Raw genomic sequence first — 20,692 nt, 5'->3', positions numbered from 1 at the left:
ATTTTCTATTCTCATTTCCTTCATCTTTCTGGGATCAATTTTTAAAATTATTTTTATTATTTGTCCTCAAATGTGTCTCATGATAGGCCAGAGGCTTAGCGTTTTCCTGTGTCCACTGACAAGTAGGACCAACTCCTTTTCTGGTCGTGTCCCTGTTAAAGCCCTTCACCCTCTGGCGTGGAGCCTCGCGCCCGGCACAGTTAGGCTTTCAATAAACCCCCGCTGAATAAAGAAATCTTTTCTTAGAGTTCGCACCGTAATTATGCGGCGTAAGGAATCGATCGGGTGCAGGTTATTCTGTGAAGGAAGTGCCGGAGGTGATGTGAACTTTAAGGCAAACATTACGTCCAGTCTTCTACGTTGGGTGCTCGGACTCAGGGTAGGTTGGAGTGGCAGTGGGAGAGAGAAATATTCGTAGCCAGACACTGGCCTTCGCCAGCCCACGCGTCTCCGCCAGCCCGCCGCGTACCTGGCGGGTTCAGGGCCTGAGTGGCGGGGATCTGGGCGGGGGGAGGGGAATGCTGTTGTGCTAAGCCTGGGGTAACGGCCTCCTGGGGAACATCCGAGACCCACGAGGGCCCCACGTCCTCGGGAGTGCGGTCCCACCTACAGCCTGAGTCTCCCCTCCGCGCGGCCGGCCCACTCCCCGGACCCTGGGGCGGGCTAGGACGCTCGGCCTCGGGGCCTGCGGGTGCCTGGAGCGGGGAGAGCACCAGAGGCCGTCCCAGGCCCAGTGACTTTGGGCCCAACGCCCTCCTCAGCCTCTGAGGGGCCCGCCGAGTCAAGGCCTCCCCAGCCCCTGCTACAGGCACCCCCAGCCAGCCACAGCTTCCCTTCACCCCTCCACCAGAGCTCCGCCCTACTCCAGAGCCTCCCTTCTCAGACTGGGGCGCCCTCTGCAGGCCTGGGAGGGCTGACACACAGCTACATACACCACTCACACACACCCACACCCACACCCAGCCACATACACCACTAACACACACACACACACACACACACACACACCTCCAGGAACGCAGCCTGGGACACACGCACTCAACCATTCAACAAACACTAAGCACCTAATAGAGGTCCTCTCCCCACAGTCATTCACTCCCCTGTACTCTCACCCCTACCAAGGACTTGGTTGACTTCCCAGGCCCAGCGGCTACCTCCCCTGCCCCAATAGCTAAGGTGCCCACCATCCAAGAACTCTGCTCCTGGAGCATGGATTCTGGTCAGACCAGGACGCCGTGAAGACTATGTGGGCTTCTTGGAGGAGTGTGGGTCTAGGCTGGAATGGGCTGCCCTGAGCTGTAAGGTGACTGGTCCAGGGCTCACACTGAACCAGGAACCCCACAAAGACGACTTGGCTGGGAAGAGAGTGAACTAGGTGAAGCATGTAGCCTACTTAGGGTTCTGTGTGTGTGGTCAGAAACTGTTTCAAACCCACCTCCTTGGCATCCAATCTCCCACTTCCACTCCCATTGGATCATCTAAACCAAAGGTTAGGGAGTGGGTGCTTTAAACCTTCCATCCTTGGGCCCCGTGTCCTTTCCCTTTTAGCCATGATAATGGGTACCATCATAACACCCTGATAGCTCCCCTCCTTCCCTGATTCCTCTCCATATCCCTGATCTGTCAATGTTGGGGAGCTTCAGGGCTGAGAACATGAACCTCTTCTACCTGTACTCACTCCCTTGGAGAGCTCAGTGTCTTACGGCCTTAGAGACCATCCACATGCCCCCAAATTTGTATCTTCAGCTAAAATCTCTCCCCTGATCTTCAGACTCATATTACCAGCTGCCTACTTAACATCTCCACTTCTATGTCCAAAATGCAGCTTTATCTTAACAAGTCAAAAGAGGGCCCTGATCTTCCCACAAACCCACTCCTCTGCAGTCATCCTCATCTTGATAAATACAACCCCATCCATCACATTGCTCAAGCCAAAAATATTGCAGTATTCTTGTCTCTTCTTTCTCTCACATCCTATGACGAACCCCTCAGCAAAGCCCATAACTTTACCTTCAAAATATTTCCAGAATGTAACCACTTCTCACCAACTCCACTCCCAGTAACATCATGTCCCCCCTCAATTATTGCAGGAGCTTCTGACCTGGTCTCTGTGCTTCCCTTCTTGCATTACTTTGGTCTATTCTCCATCCAATAGCCAGAGGAGTCTTTAAAACAAGTCAGATCATGTCACACCTCTGTCAACCCTCCGATGGTTCCCCATCTCACTCACAGTAAAACACAAACCCTATGATGGCCTACAAAGCCTTACACCATTTGGCCCCTGTTATTATCTGACTGTATCTCCCACCATGCTATTCTTTGCTCACTTCCCTCCCAAACATTGGTCTCCTTTCTATTCCTCAGACACACTCTCATCTCATAATCTTCACACTTGTTATTTTCTTTACCTGGAACATCTTCCCCAGATCTCTGCATGGCTCTCTCCCTCATCTTCTTCACACAAGCTTTCTTCTCAAATGTTGTCAGTTAAGTTTTCCCTGACCACCCTCCCCATTGTTCCCTTTCCCTCTGGCCTTCTTGATTTTTCTTCATAGCACTTACTGTCATCTGAAATACTATATATTTTTCTTGTTTGTTTATTGCCTGTTTCCTTCATTAGATTAAGAACTCTGCAAGAGGGGTACGAGGGTGACTCAGTTGTTAAGCGTCTGCCTTCAGCTCAGATCATGATCCCAGGGTCCCGAGATCGAGCCCCGCATCGGGCTAATCTGCATCGGGCTCCCTGCTCAGCAGAGAGCCTGCTTCTCCCTCTCCAACTCCCCCTGCTTGTGTTCCCTCTCTCACTGTGTCTCTCTCTGTCAAATAAATAAATAAATAAAATATTTACCAAAAAAAAAAAGTCTGCAAGAGCAGAAATGTCTGTTTTGTTTACTGCTGTATCCCAGTGCCAAGAACAGTGTCTGGAACATAGGGGGCCTTCAATAAATATTTATTTAATGAATGTGTTACAAATCCTTGTTTATTATTATTTCATTATTTCACTCTTGCCTGTTGATTCTTGGGATCTTTCCCAACAGGCATTCCAGGCAGACAGTATTAAAATTTAATTGAAACTTTTATGCCAGCTCTGCACTATACTCTTATATCATTCAGGATCTTGGTGGGAAATAAATGGCATGTCCAAAAAGGTTTAATGGGAAAAAATGTGAAGGAACCATTTACAAAGGTGAGGGCAGGGTTGTTGTAGGCAGCCGCTGCAGGTGAATTAGTCCACCTCCAAACCTCAGGCCATCTCTCCTTCCTGGCAATGTTGGCATTCAATGTACTGCCTGAAATTCTGCCCACTGAAAGGACTGCCCTTCACCACCGTCATTCAGGGCCAGCCTACCTTAGAGATCCATCTAAAAATCAAGACCATGCATTTTCTCCCTCTGTTAACTGTAGAAAACTTCTCCATGAAGATGTGAATGTGATCAGAAGAAGAAACAATACAAATAGGAATCTGAGCCCCCTGCCCACGCTTTTACTCATGCCTTCTGAAACTTCTAAGGCCTGAACTCATATGTACAATGACCATTTAACAATGGAATGCTGTTCTGCACATCCAACTATATCATTTGCTATCGGTAACACCCTTGGGCCACATTGTCACTGGGTGAACTAGAGTCTGAGTTTTAGACCAGGGCCCAGTGGCAAATCAGGAGCTGCTTTTCAAATAGAAAATACTTGTTAGCAGAAGAGGTGTGGCCTTACTCCAACACCCTAAGGTGTAATTCTCCCATTGAGGTTCCTATAGCAACCTTTTCTGCCACAGAAAAGCTGAAGTTCAATGGATTTATGAGCCATAAGACCCAAGGAGCAGGGCAACTTTCCTGGAAATGGACTTGCTGCCCAGCCCTTCCTTGCTCTGGGCCTCATTCAAAACCATAGCTTCACGTCATATCCAATAAATATTTTGCAACACTACACCTAAATACGGTATATGTTGCCTCCAAAATCCAAACTTCCTTTAAGTATTGTGTCTCTTTCTTCATGGTGAAGGTGCAACACACCACAGACCACCATTTTTCAGTTTCTTTCCACCCACAACGGCCTAAAAATTTCACCTATGTGTCAGGGTCCTGGATTTTTGTAGGATTTCTTTCTCTCGCTCTCTCTGGCATATATGGGTCTTACTAAGGCATTTAGGGTGATTGCTCTTTTTTTCTTCAAAATTTTATTTAAATTCTAGTTAGTTAACATATGGTATAATATTGGCTTTAGGAGTGTGATTACTATTTCTTGTGCACCAGAGGCAGTAAGCATAATGTCGTCAGTTGATATTCTTGGGATGTCAAGATTATCTTATGACAAAGAGCAGGAACATTGATATATCCCTGTGGTAAGACAGTGACAGTGTACACCTGTCATTCCAATTGAAAAGAAACTGATTTCTGGGGCACCTGGGTGGCTCAGTAAGCTAAGCATCTGACTCTTGATTTTGGCTCAGGTCATGATCTCAGGCTCATGAGATCTATCCCCAAATTGGGTTCCACAGTTGGTATGGAGCCTGCTTGAGATTCTCTATTTTCCCTCTGTCCCTCCCCACCTCATTCTCCCAACTCTGTACACTCACACTCTCTCAAAAAAAAAAAAGGAAAGAAAGAAAAGAAAAAAGAAACCGATTTCAATGGTCTTTAATTGACTGATATAGAAAAAAGGAATGTGTTAGATTATTAGCCCTCACGGGTTCCATTATTCCCCTTGAAATAAGATTGCCCAGTGCCAAGGGCTATGACATCTTTTAAGTCTTTGAAGGTGCTTTAATCTATGCGATTTCTCTAGGAATGTAGCATTAATTTTATGTTTCCTGTTGTAGCAGGGAATGTGGTAGGGCAAGCACAGTTCAAAGGACTTCCACTTGGCCCTTCCTACCATAATTTTCCTTACTCCATGGTCAAGGAACCAGTGTGATTTGGATAATGACTGAGTATACCTATTCCCACTATACATTCTGAACCTAGAGAAATAACCAGTGAGCAGCTATTAACAGACCCACTGTGAGATGGATCTGGATCAAGATCCTTCTATCACTTGACCTCTATTAAGCCTTACTCTGACTGGTGGACCACAGTGGGATTTTGGGTCCCCGAGACTAGTATTAACATAAGATAGACTGTAGCTAATAACACCCCAAAGGTCTGAGTATGTCCTGTTCCACATTCAGACTCACCCTAGCAAATGGCTACAGATCTCTCTGTAGAGAAGGCTTGGAGTAGTCATTCTCAAATTTTAGCATACATCAGAATCACAAGAAAGGCTTGTTAAGGTATAGATTGCTGGACCACTTGCAGAGTTTCTGATCCAGTGAAGCTGGGGCAGAGCCCAACAATTTGCATTTCTGGCAAGTTCTTAGGTGATGCAGATGCTGTTGGAGATGCACTAGGAAAACCACTAACTGGGAGAAAGATTTATAGAATCCACCCATGAAAGAGACTCACACCCTCCCACCTCCCACCTGACCAAAGGGCTTTGAGTCTAGGAAAATGACTTAAGTAGAGGAACTGGATAAAAGACTGTACAATACAATTTGGATCAAATTTCTGCCCACCAGGGCTGGATGTTTCCACTTACACAGGTCAAGTAGCACATCAGTAAGCTGTCCATCTGTTTCATTGCTAGGAACACTATGATCAATTAGATAACACCACAGATCCCTGTGGGCAAAGCGCATAAATTACCACTTGTCCCTACAGTTTATATAGTAATCTCATTTACCTTATTGCTCACGGTTAGGTGCCAACATCTGACCTCTACCACTCATGGATTCCATTATCCCCCTTGATTGCCCAGTCCCAAGAAGGCATCTCCTATCCCCATCTCTTGCCTCCTAAAGAAGCCACTACAGTGCTTTTCAAAGAAGCTACTGTTCCCCTCATTAATACTTTTCTTGTTGCTTTGGAGAAGTAAGCATCTTTTTGGGCCCTTCAGAGGTGTACAGTTAGTGGTTGCACATCACAGGTACACTCCAACATTCCCATCTCTCTCAACTTTGCACTCCTTCCTTTACTTTGCTCCTTATATAGTCTGAGAACCAGCAGCATCGGCATCACTTAGAAGTTTGTTAGAAATGCAACATCTTAGGTTTCACCCCAGACCTAGTGAATCAGAATCTAGAGTTTAACAAGACTCCCATGTAAATCACATGCGCATTAAAGTTTAAGAAGCGTTGTTCTACAATATGTCAGTGAGGTTCTAACATCTCAACCTCATTGATCAAAGGCCACTGTTGAGTCTACACTTCCAGTAACCAACCCAACAGACTATTAACATCACTCCCAGGTGCTGAGCTAATACAGTTACTGGATGAGGGCACCAATATCAATAAACTGACAAGCTCCCAGGTGATGCTGCTGCTGCTGCTGTCTGAAGAACTGTCTTTGAAAACAACTACCAAAAAGAAAATTATTCGTATCCAGGACTGCAGCAAGATGAAGAATCTGGGGACTTAACCTCTCTCTCCTATCACCCACTGATCTCCTGCTGCTGCCTCCTGTGGACCAAACTCAAACAGAAGCTGGAGGGCAAGAATCCTGAGTAATTCAGTCTAGAGAGGTCAGCCTTCCTCTTTAGGAAGGCTGAATTACTCAGGAATTACTCAGGAATTACTTCCTGAGTAATTCAGTCTAGAGAGGTCAGAACAGGGTAGAGAAGAGTGAGAGCATGGACGAGGGTGGACAACAGGGAATAATCAGAACCACCAGAAGCAGGGGGATGCATAGATCAATGAAAAATGGATTGATAGATGAACTGACATATATCTGAATGAAAGGATAGAATAATAACAATGGTCAATATTTGATGAGTGTTTATTATGTGCCAGCCTCTAAACTAAGGACTTGGATTACCTCACTTGATCCTGAGAAGTAGATCTAGTACCAATCCTACTTTATAGATTAAGACACAGGAACTGGATAACTTGCGCATGGTGACACAGCTAGCAAGTGGTGGAATTTGAATCCCAAGCAAGGCATTCTATCTGTAGAGTCTCACTCATCTATACTGTTCTATGATCAATGGACAGTTGGCAGACAGGCAGCATGGGATAGTGGTAAAGAGTGTAACCTTACAGCAAAAGACACCTAGGTACAAGACACTTACTTGTTATAGGGTCTTGTGCTCTGAACCTCATTTTCTTTACGTGTAAAATAGAAATAGTAATATGTTAATAATAAAAATTATGGGTGCCTGGGTGGCTCAGTCGGTTAAGCATCTGCCTTCAGCTCAGGTCATGATCCCAGGGTCCTGGGATCGAATCTCACATCAGGCTCCCTGTTCAGCAGGGAGTCTGCTTCTCCCTCTGTCCCTCCCCCCACTCATGTTCTCTTTCTCTCTCTCTCAAAAATAAATAAATAAAATGAATGAATGAATGAACAAATAAATAAATAAAAATTACTTCGTAGTTTTGTTGGGAAAGTTAGTAAAGTGGAGTCCTTGATACAGAGCCTAACAGAGTAAATGATAAGAAATATGATTACTATTATTATTATTAATGGATGGAAAGAAAGGTAAGTCAGAAATTTATGAGAGAAACACCACCCCATCCAAAAGAGGGTCCAGAGCTTGGGTGGGATGGTTGAAAGGGTGTTCCACATATTAGTTTCCCTTTTGAGTCCTGGTCTTTCTCATAAGGATGGGAAATTAGTTGTCCCTTCCTTCGTCTGTCGATTCCTTGAAATTTGGGGATTGTCTGAGTATGAGCTGACCAGCCCCTCTCCTTAAAAATCCCCTCTTGGTTCCCAGGATTGAGAGCAGGGGAAAGACGAAGGGAACTATTCCAGGCCAGCTCCCTCCAGCTGTTCTGCTGACCCAGGTGTTAGACATATGAACATGGCAAATAGAGAAAGGGCCAGTGCTGGCTGAGCCAAGAGGTTGAATCCCAGAGGCTTGAGATGGGTGCTGAGCCTCTTCCCAAGGAACATTCCCTTTCGACTGTGCTTGTCCCAAGGAAGGGACTGGTTCCCAGATAACGGATGGGCAGCATAGGGAGATTACCCCAGGCTTCGTGATTGTTCTGAAAGGACCAGAGAACCTTCTTCACCACCACCCGCACCAGAGAGAAGAGAAGAACCACAGAGACAAGAACGAGAATGAGGGATAAACTTAGGGAAGGGGATGCAACCTCTCACTCTGACCCCCCAAACCGAACCATCACCTCTGAAAGCCAGCCCTATGGTTCATGATGCAAACGCCACCAAGAAGGCCATACTGCAGACCCTGTATCTTTGGCTGACATGGCGAGGTCCCTTCTCTTGGCCAGAGTGCGGACTGCTTAGATTCTCAGAGATGAAGCCAAAAAAAGCAGAAGAGTAGGGAAGCTACTGAGGCAGGAAGAAGGGGGGCAGGGGCAAGTTCCATCAGAAAGAGGGGGACAAAGGGGAATCCACGGAATGGAAGTGGAGGGGAATTTCTGAGCAGGGAAAGTGAAAGTTCTGAGCCATAAATAAGAGGCAGTTGCAGCCTCACACAGGCTTTCACACACATTCCCAGAACCCCTCACAGCCCACAAGGACGCCTGTGCACTTCCCATTGCTCCCTCCCACTGCCAGCCAAGTTTCAGCCTCACAAGACTCCGGCCCCGCACCCAGAGATTTCCCCGTGCTCACTGTCTCACGGTTGGTCTGCCTCCGTCTGCCGTCCATGGCATCCCAAGCAGCTGCAATACTGGCCTTCAGCCTGCTGATTCTCTGGACCTCCCCGGGTAAGGCTGAGTGAAGGCTTATGGTGGGCATTGGGGAGGGGGTGTCTAAATCTCAGACTACTTGGCGCTGGATGTGAGGGACACGGAGTTAGGTCTGCATGTTTGGGTGAACCTGAGGGTTCCCTGAGCCCTGTGAGTGTGGGTATGACTGGGCCCCTGAATTCAATGTTTGTCGGTCTCTTGGTGTGTCCCGGGGCCCAGGACGAGCCTTCTCTCTTCAGCCTCTCTTTCCTGCTGCCTCTGTTTCCCAGACAGGAGAGAACAGTATATATTTGTTTACGGTGGAGAGAATGGGAGATGCTGAGACAGGGCTAATAGTCCAAATATTTAACAATTCATAACTCCTCTAACCCCAGTCTCCTACTACCCTAGCCCTTACTCCTCACCTCTCCTCCCCAACCCCGCGCTGTGAGCAGCATCAACTCTTCATTTATGCAGGTCCTGGGGGAGAGGTTGGGGTTTACCAAACAGCTTAGAGGTACTTCAATATATTTAGCAACCATTAGGGCCATATGGGTCCATACCGGCTGAATGACAGGTTTAAGCACCCCCCCCCCCACACACACACACTTCTCTTTAATCCCACTTAGGGCCATAGGGCCGTGGCCTCCCCTCCTCAGGGTGCCTGTGTTCTGACACTACCTTCTTTCTCCCACCCGCACCCCAGCTCTGGGTGGTGCCAACGACGCTGAAGACTGCTGCCTGTCTGTAACCCAGCGCCCCATCCCAGGGAACATCATCAGAGCCTTTCGCCACCTCCTCATCAAGGACGGCTGTAGAGTGCCTGCCGTTGTGTGAGTTGTGGGGAGGAGCTCGTCTAGCCTCATCTCCGCCAGCAGCCACCGGTGATACCCCACCTTCCTATCTGCCTTCTCTTTGCCAAGCCCAGCCTCTTCAAGGAAGCCCCTGAAACAGGCTCCCAGATGTGGTCCCCAGTCTCTGCCCCTCACACCAAGAGCCTGCCAGGAGGCTGGGTTCCAGGGCTACATTCTCTCTGACCTCTGACCTCTGACTCCAGGTTCACCACACTGAGGGGTCACCAGCTCTGTGCACCTCCAGACCAGCCCTGGGTGGACCGCATCATCCGGAGACTGCAGAAGAACTCTGCAAAGGCAAGCCCGGCCCTCCCCAGCGCTGCCTCCTCCCTCAGAGCCCCTGCCCAAGACCCCAACCCATGACCCTCTCCTTCCTCCCCTAGAACAAGCGCCATGGCAGTTAGCCCCTGACAGCCCCGGAGGGAGCCCTGCATCTGAATGAAGGGATGTGACTCACTGCAGCCCTGGGGAACCAAGGATCAGAAGGGAGGACCAGAAAACAAATAAACAAACAAAAAAAAGGGAGGACCAGGCCTCCAGTGGCTCTGCACCAGAACTGACTCCAGCTGGGACAGGGCCTGGAGCGTCAGTGTGAGTGTGAGTGTGAGTGTGGGCAGGGGTGAGTGTGGCGTAGCAGGAGTGCAGCTTCTCCTCCACACCCAGACCACAGTGCTTCCAATAAAGCCCAACTGGTACCCACGGATCTGTCTGTCTGCTGTTTGTTGTCTGTCCAGGAGGACCAGAGTAGGAAATGGGGAGATGGAATGGCAGATCTCATTTTCCCTCTGCAACCTGAGCAACCTCCTCATGGACCCCTCCTTAACGCCCTGCGTTCTCGGGACCAATTCCCATCATCAGAGCCCCACCTGGTCCCCTCACAGCCCACTCACTCTCCACGGTTCAGCCACACCAAACCTGTGCCTGTTCTCTGATTGAGCCAAACTCTTTCACGCCTCCCAGTCTTTCTCCTCCAAGGCAAAGTATCCAGGTGTCTCAGGGATCAGGTGTCACCAGGGGGGAGGGAGTTGTCAAGAACCAGCTTTCCTGGCTGGGGGCAAGAAGAGGCCCAACTCTGCTGCCGGGGGCAGGGAAAGTACTCATCCACCCCCGCCATTCCCTCTGTCTGGAACACTCTTCTCTCACCGGCTCACCTGCCTTCCCATCTGGGTCTTGATGACTCTTTCTCCAGGAAGCACCCCCCCCCACCCCGACTCAAGGCTAGATTAAGTAGCCTCCCTCCCTCCCAAGCTCCCAGGGCCCTTGCCCCTCTCCCCTTGCAGCTCTCATCACACTGGGTTATAACTGATAGTTTGTCAGCCTTCCTCAAGAGGGATCACGTCTGTTTTGGTTTCCACTGTCTCCCTGGTGGTCTCACTGCCTGGCACAAAGTAGTCACTCAATAAATATTTGTCTAGAAAATGAGTACAGGGGCGCCTCGGTGGCTCAGTCATTAAGCGTCTGACTTCGGCTCAGGTCATGATCCCAGGGTCCTGGGATCAAGCCCCATATTGGGCTCCCTGCTCCGCGGGAAGCCTGCTTCTCCCTCTCCCACTCCCCCTGCTTGTGTTCCCTCTTTCGCTGTGTCTCCCTCTGTCAAATAAATAAATAAAATATTTTTAAAAAATAGAAAATGAGTACATATGTGAGGAAAGGCTCAATAGCCAGCGGTGAGGGCCCATCTGTCCACACAGAATCTGACCTTTGGGCTAGCCTTCCTCTCTCACTCAGGGAGGCTGGGCTAGGTCCAGCCGCATCTGAGCAATCCTGGGGCCACACTTGTCAGGGATACTGACAGATAGACCTGGGAGCCAGAAGGCAGAGTGGAAGAGGGCCCAGAGGGTGGAAGAAGGAGCGGCCAGGGAGCTAGGAAGATTTAGCATGGAGGAACCCCACCGCCAGCCCTGCAGCCCCCAGGGTACCTGAGCCAAGGCAACACAAAGATCAGGGAGTTACAGAGGAGTCTCCTCTTCGGGGGAGGTGAAAGCGCTGTGATGCCTGGAGCATACCACAGGGCTGCTCTGGAAGGAGTGAACTCCTCACGCCTGGTAAGTCCCCTGGGGAAGCTGCTGGTCTCCCACTTGGGCCTCTAAGGACTTGTCCCACTGAGAGCAGCAAGACTGTGGCACTGGGGTTGGATGACAGCTATATGACAGCAGACTGAGCATTGTTACCTGGGAAGGGGTGGGTCATCACTTACCAGCTATACCTCATCTGATAACAAAGCCAGGCCTGGGCAGTCTGGGAAGGGGAGCAGTGGTGAGGGGATTGTGCCAGCCCCTCCTCACGGAGCTGAGTGCATAGCAGCTTCCTTCTCCCCTCTGCTCCCAGAAGTAAGGTATTCAAAATCTCAGATATCCCATCTCCTAGAGCCCCAGGAGTGGGTGGGATGCAAGAACAACTGTTACAGCTGGGAAGTGTGGCCCTGCTGCCTGGAGGAAATGAGCCATCCAACTCGTGCACCTGTGCACCCATCCATTTAGCCATCTCTGCACCCATTAGACTGCCATCCATCCATCCGCTCCTCCACCCATCTACTCATCCATCCATTAATTCATCCATTAAGGCAGCCAACCATGGAGCCCCCGGGGGCCCAGCTACAGACACCTTTTAGATCCCGTGCCCTGTGCCCCAGCAGGCAGAGGACAAACACAGGTGTTTGAGGGGCACATTGCTTCAACTCCTTCTCAGTTCCCAGGGAAGCCAAGTGGAAGTCAGCCTGCCACAGAGGAAGACAGAAAACCTCCCTTCGGAGGAAAACCCCAGATAGAGTAGGGGAGTGAGGGCAGGAGCCCTGAGGAAGATGTTACTATGACAGAGGCCCTGGACGCTACCTCCCTGCCACGCCACTGAGGGGGGTACAGGAACAAGTCCTGAACTCAGTGCCCAGCCCTCAGCCCTGCTTCAGCACTTCACTGTGCCACTCCAGGCAAGTCTCTTCCTTACTCCCCATCTCCAAAACCTTAGTTCCCCATCAGTCAGGTGTACGGGGAGAGGTGCTTAATTTTTAAGAGTCCCTCCAAAGATTTGACTCATGAATCTTTGGGTCTAAACCCCCAACATTCACACAGGCTCCCCCAAAGTCATGTACCTTCAGAAATGTCCCTACTTCTTGGGGCCTCAGGGACCACCTTCTGGGAACAAAGCAAGAACTGAGACTCAAGAAGAGAGAAAATAATTCAGGAGCTAGTGAAGGGGCTTGGATCGAACAGCCTCTGGCCAGACCCTGGAGGCCTGGGGAATAAAGAATTTCAAGAAAGTCTGAGGGGGTGGACACCCGAGTACCATAGAGAGCAGGCATACAGCCCTCCCTACCCCTTCTCCAGCCCGTGCCTTCCCGCCCCCAGCCACCAACTCCTCCTGGGGACTGGGTGCTAGCCTCTTACCTCCCTGCCAGATACATGAGGGCTTAACCCAGCAATCTGTGACTTGTCCCTACCCACTCAAACATTCTCAGCACTGTCACTTTATCTAATCACACCCGCTCCCTGTTTTACTATGATTTACTGACAAGGGTTGTGTCACTATCCCGAGTTCTCGCGGGCCAGAAGCCGACCTGCCTACCTGACAATGATGAGGCTGCCACCTTCTCCAAGGGACAGCATGGACTTCTGGCTCCCCAACCAGAATACAGAGGCCTTGCTGCCTGCCTCTGAGAAGACACCTTCCTGTCTAGGGCACACAGCGCCTGCTACCGGTTTAAGGCCAACAGCTGAGTGAAAACTCTCTACCCTGAAGGCCTAAGGCCCCAGCAGCCAACATCTCCCTAAAGGGACCTGACATCCTGCTCAGAGAGCTCCCAGCTCCCATCTACAGGATGGACAACAAGCTCCCCGTCCTGTCTATTGATAGAGTTCTCAGAGAATGATATTGGACCTGTTCATCTCCACTGCCAACACTGCTCCGCTCTGGGGCTGGCATAGAACAAGCCCCAGAACTCATTTGATTAACAAAAAATGTAACTGAAAATGGCCCTTTCCCACGATGCCCCACCCAACTCATACCTGGAGCACATCCAGTTCTCAAGACATTGGGACTGCCTCTGTTGCATGGGTAAGTGTTTGGTAAGAGCCAGCCCCATACGGTTTTGATCATATTTTCATCAGCTCATGTTCGATTTCTTGGTAAGCCCCCACCCCCAGGCTCCCCTTTTCTGGCCTCCGGGAAACTCAGAAACAGCCAGAAAAATCTTGGAAATAACAGTCTCACAACGGAGCAGGACTCCCAAGTGGGGAATTTCCTCAAGAACCCCTCTGTAAGAATAAGCTGGCACTCCTCTGGTCAGAGGACTTCCTCAGTGGCTCCTGAGACTTGTCCACATGGAAAGACAAGCCCTGTTGCACTAGCTAGTTCACCATGAGTGCTGGGCACTGCTTTAAGTACTAGTATCATTCTTACGTTACAGCTAAGGAAACTGAGGTGCAGAGATTAAGTAACTTGCCCAGGCTGGACAGATGGTAAAGTGGCAGAGCTGGGGGCATCCCAGCTGGGCAATTTGGCTGCAGAATCTGTACTCTAAGTTACTACACATACCACCTCGTGAGTTGACCCACATCCTAAATAAAAATGGGAAACAATACAGCAGGACCAGGTCTGAGGAAGTGGCTCTCAAGGAATAGGGAAAGCCATTAACTTTGGGGTGCTAACCATGTGCCAGGCTCCAAGCAGAGTCCTTTATGTGCATTATATCACTGCTTCCTCTAACAACCCTATGAGGTGGAGATCACTAGTCCCATTTTATAGAGGAGGAAATCGAGGCACAGAGAGGTAGTGTGAGCTCCCAGGTCCACTAAACTAGTAAGTGGCATTGCTGAGAGGAAATAGGCGCAGTTCTCCGAGGCTATTCAAGTCTCAGTATTCCCAAGGAGGAGCAGTGGAGATGGAGGTCCGTCCACAAACATGCCCACATCCTTACCTCCATTCCCAGGCAAGTATCGGAGGCCAGGACCAGGGGATGTTAAAAGGACAGGAGGAATGAGGGGTAGGGCTTGGGATCCTGAAAAGTAGGGGCAGGACACGGGGGGTCATGTGGGCAAGGATTCTGGAAGGGGTGGGGCCAGCCTTTAGAGTCAGCGAGAGTGGGTGCTACCTCCACAGGGCAGAGAATCTGGGGATCACAGAGGTGGGATCAGATTCCGGAAGGACTGGCTTCTGAGGGCCATGTCCATCTCCTGAGGGGTCAGGATCAGGCAGGACAGGGGAGGAGAACAAGAACGAGGATAAAACCTCTGAGGATCAGAGTAAATCGGGGAGTCAGACCTCTTTGCCCTGCTCCTGTCCCTAGGACCTTCTAGCCTTCCATGGGTCCTGTGGGGAGGCAGAAGACAGGAACCACCCTGGGCTCCAACCCAGTGGAAGTGGGATGGCTTTAACCCCAGCAGCTTCCACCTTGTCCAACCAGGACAACCTGATCCCCCAGGGCTCTGGATCTCAGAGTCACAGTCCCTGGAAATCTGGACCCATCACCATCAAAACCTCAGTCACCTTGTGATCTCATACCTGTCAGATCATTATTTCAAAAAATCTCCTCCAAGAAGAAGCCACCCCTTCCTACCAGGGGCCTAACACTTTAAAAGCCCTCCATCAATTCACAAACACTGACTGACAGGACATCCTAATACCTAATGATGTCCCCATTGCTGACAGGACCCCCATTAATGTCAAGGTCCCCCATTACTATCAGGTTACTATTCCTCTCAGGAAATCTTACCACTGTCAGGAACACCATGCCTGTCAGACAAGACATCAGCATTGTATAACTCCAGGGACACCATTTCCCCTGTAGTCTATGTAAATGGCTCCTCTTGGCATGGCAGCCCTAAGTGTCAGAATATCTGTTAGTGTAGGGCCCCCAGTAGTCTCAGGGCTGCCATGATATAGGGTCCTAACCCTGGCAAATCCTTGTGTCTAAAGTGATGCCACATCACTGGAACCCAGAACATTTATTCTTACCAGGCACTGTTCTAGGTGCTGGTGATATGATAGTGAACAAGACAGATACGGTCTTGGGGCGCCTGGGTGGCTCAGTCAGTTAAGCGGCTGCCTTCGGCTCTGGTCATGATCCCAGGGTCCTGGGATCGAGCCCCGCATCGGGCTCCCTGCTCGGCGGGAAGCCTGCTTCTCCCTCTCCCACTCCCCCTGCTTGTGTTCCTGCTCTCGCTGTCTCTCTCTGTCAAATGAATAAAATCTTTAAAAAAAAAAAAAAAGACAGATACGGTCTTGGGCCTCATGAAGCTGAATGAAACCTTCTAATGAAGGTTACATTACCTGCCCCCCCCACAAAAAGGCAAATAGACAAACGTATTAATAAGGATTCTTACTTGCAAGCTACTAAAACTCTCAGAAAAGTAATTTATTAAAAAGACCCTGGGAAATTGTAGAAAATGGAGGAGTAAGAGAGCCCGAGCAGCTGGAACCACTTGCACATCTTGCAGTAGAGCCAGGACAGTCCAGACATCCCTCCAGGCAGCATCCCCAGAAGGAAAGCCAAATGCCAATACCACGCTTATGTCCAGACAGCTGGAGCCCCTGCCCTGCATTCCATGTTTCAGAGGGCTCTGCTCCGGCTCTCCTCCAGTCACACCTCTGGGTACAGAGCTAAGGGGACATGCCCACCTGGAACTTGTGCTTCTCCTTCTAGAGCACATTTCAGGAACTGAAAACTAGAGAACTCTCGGCCCAAGTGGCCCCGAGCAGCTTCCAGAGTCCGTGCAGGCTTCTTCCTCAGAGCCATCCTTCCTATAATGTACTGCGTCACTCCCTGCATCCAGAGGGTTGCCAAGAGGTAGCTATTTCCAGGGAACAGTGAAGGAGCTTGTGTGTATGGGGCCAGACTGCCTATACCAGGCACATGAGGCCCTTCATGGTTCATGATGGAACTGAGGGTAGAAGAGGAAGGGGTGGGAAGACAAGTAGAGCACTGGAGCTTGGCTCTCCCTTTACTGCTTCATTCCATCATAGAACTCCAAGGAGTCCAAGAATTCTAAATTTGAACCTGGCCTTTGAATTGCTCTAAATGCATATTTTTCAAGACAGTAAGAGAGAGGTATTTTTATTTGACAATGTGTTATCTTGATTTATAACTTTAAAATATTTATTTTTGGGGGCACCTGGGTGGCTCAGTCGTTAAGCCTCTGCCTTCAGCTCAGGTCATGGTCCCAGGGTCCTGGGATCGAGCCCCACATCGGGCTCCCTGCTCTGCGGGAAGCCTGCTTGTCTCTCTCCCTCTGCTGCTCCCCCTGCTTGTGTTCCCCCTCTCACTGTCTCTCTCTCTGTCAAATAAATAAATAAAATCTTTTAAAAAAGTAAAAATATTTATTTTTTTAAAGATTTTATTTACTGGGACACCTGGGTGGCTCAGTCAGTAAAGATTTTATTTATTTATTTATTTGAGAGAGAGAGAGCACGAGCGGGGCTGGGGGGTGGGGGTCGGTACAGAGAGAGGGAGAAGCAGACTCCCCATGGAGCAGGGAGCCCAACCCAGGGCTGGATCCCAGGACCCCGAGATCATGACCTGAGCCGAAGGCAGACACTTAACCAGCTGAGCCACCCAGGTGCCCCATAACTTTTAAATATTTAGATACATGGTATGTGGCCCTTCATTTGTACTGTTGCTCCAAGCCCCACAATGTTAAGTGATCAGCTCGCCAGGTTTTACCTCTGGAATCACAACTACAGTGCCCCTGGAAAACAGACATCACTTCTGCTACCACTCCTATCACCATCAAAATAGATTCTCTACTAATCCTGCTCCCTTGCATCACTATTCTCTTCCTATTCACAATCCTTGGAAGGTGCTTCTGATGGGTTAAACCCAAGTCATGTGCCCAAGGCCTAACAGCAAAAGGGGGGAGAATTAGTATGTGACCTTTGGGTATTTTATGATGGAACATAACTATTGGTAACTAAGACCAATAGGAAATTCCTCAAATATAGAAAGGGTTTAAGGTTGTAGGTAGTGAAAACAATGATAAATACCTCCATAGTCTACCCTCTGGCTATCCAACATCAAAATACACCCTTTGTCCCAAACCCTAGGCTTCTTAAAAATTTAAGGGCATCACCAAATATAATATCACTTTTGCTTATACAACCAAAAAAACTTCACTCCTCCTCAAAAAGAGACTATTCAGAGTTTTAGCAATTACCACATCTGTCTTAGCTTGGGCTGCCAAGATAAAATACCATAGTCTGGGTGGCTTAACCAACAGACATTTATTTTCTCAAATTCTGTAGATTACAAGTTCAAGATCAAGGACAAGTTCAAGATCAAGGTGCCAGTATGGTCAGTTTCTGGTGTGATCTCTCTACCTGACCACCTTCTCACTATGTCCCATGACAGAGAGAAAGAGATCGCTCTCTCTTTCTCTTTTTATAAGGCCACAGTCCTATCAGATTAGGGCCCTACCTTTCTGACCTCATTTAATCTAAATTCCTTCCTAAAGACCCTATCTCCAGATACAGTCACACAGAACCAATTTGGCCCACAGCATCCATTCTTCTTCTAGTTTGTTATAATCTCATCTCTATTCTACAACACCTGGTTACCACCACCAACACACCTGATGGGGCAGGATAGGCTAGGTTATGTTGCAATAACAGATGACACCAATCTGAGTACCTTAACACAACAAAACTCTATTCTCCATGCATACCGAGCCTGCTATGGGTCTAGGCGGGTCCTTAGCACAGCTGGATTCCATGTGGCAGTTCAACATTCTAGGCTGCCTTGATCTTTTGGCACGCTCCTTCATCTCAACACATGTTTCCATGATCACTGCAGCCAGAAAAGACAGGGGATCTCTTGTTTAAACACTTCTATCCATAAACGACACATGCCATTTCCAAATGCATTTCATTGGCCAAAGTGTGTCATACAAACATACTTAACTTTTATTAAAAAGATTTTATTTTGGGGGCGCCTGGGTGGCTCAGTCGTTAAGCGTCTGCCTTCGGCTCAGGTCATGATCCCAGGGTCCTGGGATCGAGCCCCATGTCCGGCTCCCTGCTCAGCGAGAGGTCTGCTTCTCCCTCTCCCACTCCCCCTGCTTGTGTTCCCTCTCTTGCTGTGTCTCTGTCAAAAAATAAATAAAATCTTCAAAAAAATAATAATAATCTTATAAAAAAGATTTTATTTTTATTTATTTGAGAGAGAGAGAGCGAGCATGCAAGAGAGCATGAGCAGGGGGAGGGGCAGAGGGAGAGAGACAAGCAGACTCCCTGGGCTCTCTGCTCTGCGGGAAGCCTACTTGTCTCTCTCCCTCTCACTCTTTAAGCATCTGCCTTCGGCTCAGGTCATGATCCTGGGGTCCATCCCGGGGGGTTGATCCCAGGACCCCGGGATCATGACCTGAGCCGAAGGCAGATGCTTAAAGAGTGAAGCCACCCAGGTGCCCCCAATCATACTTAACTTTAAGGGAGAGACTGCCAGGAGAAGTGAATCAGCATCTTGGTGAGTAGTAATAATACCACCACAAAAATCTATCTTCAAGAACGGAATAGGGACACCTGGGTGACTCAGTCGGTTAAGCATCTGCCTTTGGCTCAGGTCGTGATCTCAGGGTCCTGGGACAAAGTGCCACCTCCCTCATCACCCCCAGCTCGGCAGGGAGTCCGCTTCTCCCTTTCCTTCTGCCCCTCCCCCCCAATCATGGGCATGCACTCTCTCTCAAATAAATAAATAAAATCTTTTTTTAAAAAAAGGATGAAAGAAAAGGGGAGTCAGTTAAAGAAAGAGGGCCATTTCAAAACCAGGAGGAAAATATGGTTAAAAGCTATAGTCTGTAGTTAAGAAACCCTGGGGCTTAACTAGCATTTATTAGGTACTTCCTTCTCATACTACTTTTCTATTGCTATATAACAAATCGCCACAAATTTAGGAGCTTCGAAAAATCCAAATTTATTATTTCACAGTTTCTGTGGGTCAGGGGTCCAGGTCCGCATTGACTGGGTCCTCCCTGCTCAGGGTCTCACCAGGCTGAACTTAGGCCTCAGCCAGGGCTGCAGTTTCATTTCAGACTCAGCGTCCTCTTTCAAACTCACCGGGTATTGGCAGCTGTGCTGGCAGGGCGAGGCCCCGAGCTCCTATAGCTGCCGGCCACATGGCCCTCTCTACAACATGGCACTTTGCTTCTTCAAAGCCAGCATGAGAGCATCTGCTGCTGCTGCTTTCTCTTTCTTTGTTCCTTCCTTTGTAAACTCTACGCCACACGTGGCGCTTGAACTCACGACTCCAAGATCAAGAGTCACATGCTCGGGATGCCTGGGTGGCTCAGTCAGTTAAGCATCTGCCTTTGGCTCAGGTCATGATCCCAGGGTCCTGGGATCGAGTACCGCATGGGGCTTCTCTGCTCTGCGGGGAGCCTGCTTCTCCCTCTGCCTGCCACTCCCCCTGCTTGTGCTCTCATTCTGTCAAATAAATAAAATATTAAAAAAAAAAGTCACATGCTCTACCGACTGAGTCAGCCAGGCACCCCCCCTTCTTTTTAAGAGAGAGAGAGAGATCGAGCACGTGAGTTGGCAGGAGTGTGGGGGGTGCGGGGGGGCTGGGAGGGAACAGAGGGAGAGAGAGAATCCTAAGCAGGCTTCCCACCCAGCACGGAGCCCGGCTGCAGGGCTCTATCTAACAACCCTGAAATCATGACCTGAGCTGAAATCAAGAGTCAGATGCTTAACCAACTGAGCCACCCAGGTGCCCCAAAGCACCCTCTTTTTAAGTTTGCTTTTTTTTTTTTTAAGGCTGATGCTTATTTCTTATCTCTAAACACTTTTTTAAAGGGCTCACCTGATTAGGTCAGGCCCATCCAAGGTCATCTCCCTTTTGATGAACTCAAAGTCAACTGATTAGGGACCTTAATCACATCTGCAAAATCCCTCCATTTTGTCATTTATCATAACCTAATCCCATGAAGGATATGCCATCATATTTACAGGTCAATAGGTTAAGGTGATCTCAAATCAAGGAGATGCAGGGCATACACACTGGGGGCAGGAATTTTAGAATTATGTTCACCACACTTCCCCTGTGACTCATTCCCTCTACCTCCAACTGGCACTTCACCTGGTTGACATTCTGTAACTGCAAAGAGACTCAACCCTTCACACCCAAGGGATACTAGACCCTAGTGGTCCTGCCTGATTAAGGCCACAAGGGTTTTCCATTAACTTTGACCACTAGGCA

At 49.1% G+C, this 20,692-nt stretch overlaps 1 protein-coding gene across 1 annotated transcript; it reads left to right on the top strand.

Moving 5' to 3' along the window:
• Positions 1-8,640: 8,640 nt before the first annotated feature.
• On the top strand, positions 8,641-9,879 carry CCL19 (C-C motif chemokine ligand 19). The gene is made up of 3 exons (XM_028115234.2): positions 8,641-8,701; positions 9,369-9,495; positions 9,720-9,879. The coding sequence occupies exons 1-3, from the start codon at positions 8,641-8,643 to the stop codon at positions 9,877-9,879; spliced, it is 348 nt and encodes a 115-aa protein (XP_027971035.2).
• Positions 9,880-20,692: the final 10,813 nt, after the last annotated feature.

Source organism: Eumetopias jubatus, unplaced genomic scaffold (genome assembly GCF_037043125.1).
Source record: "Eumetopias jubatus isolate StellerSeaLion01/CBP00866 unplaced genomic scaffold, mEumJub1_p1.0 scaffold_15, whole genome shotgun sequence".
In the NCBI taxonomy this organism is placed as follows: Eukaryota; Metazoa; Chordata; class Mammalia; order Carnivora; family Otariidae; genus Eumetopias; species Eumetopias jubatus.
This window is presented reverse-complemented; position numbering and strand designations above follow the sequence as displayed.

Excerpts from the sequence above, each read along its gene's own strand:
- CCL19 (XM_028115234.2), top strand. The coding sequence starts at position 8,641 with ATGGCATCCCAAGCAGCTGCAATACTGGCCTTCAGCCTGCTGATTCTC. Across the intron at positions 8,702-9,368 it reads GATTCTCTGGACCTCCCCGG|CTCTGGGTGGTGCCAACGAC; the intron begins GTAAGGCTGAGT and ends CCCGCACCCCAG. Across the intron at positions 9,496-9,719 it reads TGTAGAGTGCCTGCCGTTGT|GTTCACCACACTGAGGGGTC; the intron begins GTGAGTTGTGGG and ends CTCTGACTCCAG.